Below are 3,389 nucleotides of genomic sequence, written 5' to 3'. Positions count from 1 at the left end.
TGTGTGTGTGTGTGTGTGTGTGTGTGTGTGTAATTTCTCAAATGCACACTAATAAAGTGACCTGATTTTGAAAAAATGTTTTTAAAGATATATTTTTGTCATTTGCAATAAGCAGTCATATGTGGGGGTCCCTGTCATCTCAGTTATCACAGATGCTCTGAAAGCTGGGATTTTCTGCTGATGACAGTGAGAAATAGCCAAGAGATCTTCCCCGCTTTGTGAAGAGTGCCAAGCCAAAATTGTTCAGGCTTTAAAGTGTTGTGCATCTTATCTTGTGCTGGTCTTGTTGGCTCACTGAGAGAGATCCATACATTTTAGAGATAGTGAATAAGGTAACCTCCTCTTCTTCTTATTCTAAACTTAAAAAAAATTAATTGATTTTAGAGAAAGAGAAAGGGTAAGAGAAATATAGAGATAAAGAGATTTGTTGTTCCAATTATTGATGCATTCGTTGGTTGATTCTTTTTTTTTTTTTAACACACCATCAACGTTTATTGTTCAGTTCTCCCCAGCAGGCCAGTGCTAGGGCTAAGGGGCTGGGACTCTATGAGAAGGTCTGGGGGCTCAGTGTGCCCAGTGGCCCCAAGGCCTGTTGGTCCTCCCCCTAAGCTTTCCAGGTCAAGAAGTCCTGTGGAGTCCCTGGCTATGTCAGACACAGGAAAGCTGCCTTCATGGAGGAAAAGGACATATTGGGGGGAGAGGCCACATGATGCCTCAAAACCTGCCAATTCTAACATGAGCATGTGACAGGAAGGAAACTGAGGCAAGAGGGTAGAACACAGAGGAAAAAGTGACAGGGGGTCTGAAAGTGAAATAGGGAGGACCAGTATCTTTCAGGCCCTGAGCCAGAATGGGGAGAGAGGGAAATTTCCAGGTACTTCCCCTGGCTCTGGAAGAGTGAGTAGGAGAGAAGTGGGGGTTCTGGTCAGTCAGGGGTGAGTCCTGAACAGCTCCATCCCCAGGGGTGTCTGCAGGGCAGCCATGCTTGAGGGGCTGTGCCTGCACAGGTCCTGTGTGCCCCCGCCCTCGGTATGCACCGGAGGGGAGGCAGCTGCATCCCCGCTGGGCCCTCACTGAGCCTTTTTGGTCACCTTCTGGTTCTTCAGCATCACATAGGTGATGAACAGTCCCACCAACAGGAGCAGCAGGAGGCCAGCAGCTAGTGGGGATGGCAACAGCATGGGCTGGGGCAGGAAATACTTGTGGATGACATGCTGGCTGTCAATGAATGGCTGGCATCCAGGGCATAGCTCTGGTGAGCATTCCCTGCCTTGCCCAGCACCCCCAAGCCCAAACATCCACCTCCCCCATCTCAGGGGCTAACCCTACTCAAACCACTGGGACAGCATTTGCTTTGCTTTTTAAAAAAAATATATTTTATTGATTTTTTACAGAGAGGAAGGGAGAGGGATAGAGCATTAGAAACATTGATGAGCGGCCTCCTGCACACCTCCCACTGGGGATGTGCCCGCAACCAAGGTACATGCCCTTGACCGGAATCGAACCTGGGACCTTTCAGTTCGCAGGCTGACGCTCCATCCACTGAGCCAAACTGGTTAGGGCCATTTGCTTTTCTTTAAGATGATGGCCATTTGTGTGCCTTGGTTTGTTTCCTTCCTTCATTTATTTAATAGTTGTTTACTGGGCACTTGCCCTAAGTTAGTGCTGGGGATTAAAAGAATCACCCAGGTGGCGTAGTAGGTGAAGATGATGAGGCTAACCACAATGAGGCTGAGTCCCACCACCTGGTCTGTCCCCATGGCCATTGATCTGCGCTCCGCTCTGGAACACTAGCCCTCATTGATTGATTCTTGTATGTGCCCTGACCAGAGATCGAACCTGCAGCTTTGGCGTATCAGGACGATACTCTAACCAACTGAGCTACCTGGCCAGGGCTTCCTATTCTAAACTTTAAAAGTAGATTGAGCCAGGGCCCTGAAGAAATTGAGATGGTCTTGATTGAAACTTAGTTGTGTCTCCTTTTTCATTTTTCTCTTCATTTATTTTTATTGGAACCTGAATTTATGAGGATGTTCTTTTATAGAGGCTATAAGCTAGCATTTTTGTTAGTTAGTGATATTAGTGAAATGGGAAGTAGCAGGAGGTGATAGGTGCCTAGGAAGAGATTGTATGAGCTATTGAATTAATTGTAGATGCTTTATGGTATTTTGAAGATATGTGTCTTGGGAGAAGTGGCTTTTACACCTGAAATTATTGTTTTAGGATGAACCATCCTCCTTCAGAGGCAACGTTTTATTGAAAAAAATCTTGGGAATGTGAAATCAGATCATCCTCATGGAGTGTGACCAGGTTAATTTCTTGCACTAAAGTTTATAGCATTATGGATGGACCACTGCTTTGGCTACTATGTTAGTCAGGATAGGCAGTAACAAATTAATGCAGTGACAGATAAACAACAGAGGTTTACTTGTTGCTCACATAAACTTTGATGAAGGTTAGTTGGACTCCTTCTCTCTTGTACCAACACTATCTGGAACACATGACCTTCAAGGGCACCATGGCAGAGAAAATGACAACTCAAAGCCACATGCCTTAATTGCCTCATCTTAGAAGTGACACACATCACTTCTGCACACATTTTAGTGGCAGGAACGAATCACTTTGCTCTAATTTAACTTTAAGGAAGACTAGGATATGTAGAGGCATACCTGGTATATTTGGTGGCTATTTACATTCTTTGGTTAGTGACTGACAATTAACTTCCCGCCCCACTCTAGGGAATGTATGAGTGAAGCTGATTGCCTAATTCTGTAACAGGTTGGACTGTGAACATCAATTTACCTCTGACAAATAGTGCCTGTTTTATCTAAGGAGAGGAGAAGGAACAGGCAGTTCTCACCTGCTTGTCAGTTACAGTCCTTTTCCTTTTTCCACCTCATTACTCACCATGAAACATATTCTCCCTTCTGCTTCTGGCCTAAGAGTCATATGAACATAAAATTGCCCCCAGGTCAAACACCTCTGTCACTCTTCCCAGGCTTTAGGTATGACTGGAGATGTGGAGTGTTCGATCAAAAAGTGAGAGAGTTGTTCTTTATGAGGTTGAGCTCAGAAGGTCAGGACAGGCTGTCCATGTCTGCCGTGGTCCTAATGCCTCAGGGCTGGTTCACCATATGGTGAACTCTCTGACAAGACTGAGTGAACAGAATTCCCCAGTGTCCATGAGTATCACTGAGAGGGAACTTATTTCTCTACCAAAGCCAAGTTCTCAATAGTTAAGGTGGTCCTTCTCCCAGGAGGAGTATGACCAGTGGAACCATTTCCAGATTCTCACTAGGAGTGAGGATCAAATTTCTAGAAGGGACCTGAGGTAAAAAGTGGCTGGCTGCTCCTCATAGTGTTTAACTGAACCATTATACTAGAGTATA

The 3,389-nt window shown here is 45.2% G+C and overlaps 1 protein-coding gene across 1 annotated transcript; it reads right to left on the bottom strand.

Moving 5' to 3' along the window:
* Positions 1-1,045: 1,045 nt before the first annotated feature.
* Positions 1,046-1,777, bottom strand: LOC102257868 (dolichol phosphate-mannose biosynthesis regulatory protein-like). Its single transcript, XM_005859447.2, has 2 exons — positions 1,650-1,777; positions 1,046-1,232 (listed from the first exon to the last, which is right to left on the bottom strand). Exons 1-2 carry the CDS (start codon positions 1,764-1,766, stop codon positions 1,071-1,073), a joined length of 279 nt encoding a protein of 92 aa, XP_005859509.1. The 5' UTR covers positions 1,767-1,777; the 3' UTR covers positions 1,046-1,070.
* Between the last annotated feature and the right edge of the window lie 1,612 nt (positions 1,778-3,389).

This window comes from Myotis brandtii, unplaced genomic scaffold (assembly GCF_000412655.1).
Source record: "Myotis brandtii unplaced genomic scaffold, ASM41265v1 scaffold126, whole genome shotgun sequence".
Taxonomy (NCBI): Eukaryota; Metazoa; Chordata; class Mammalia; order Chiroptera; family Vespertilionidae; genus Myotis; species Myotis brandtii.
The sequence above is the reverse complement of the archived record's forward strand: the minus strand, read 5'-3'. Positions and strand labels throughout refer to the sequence as shown.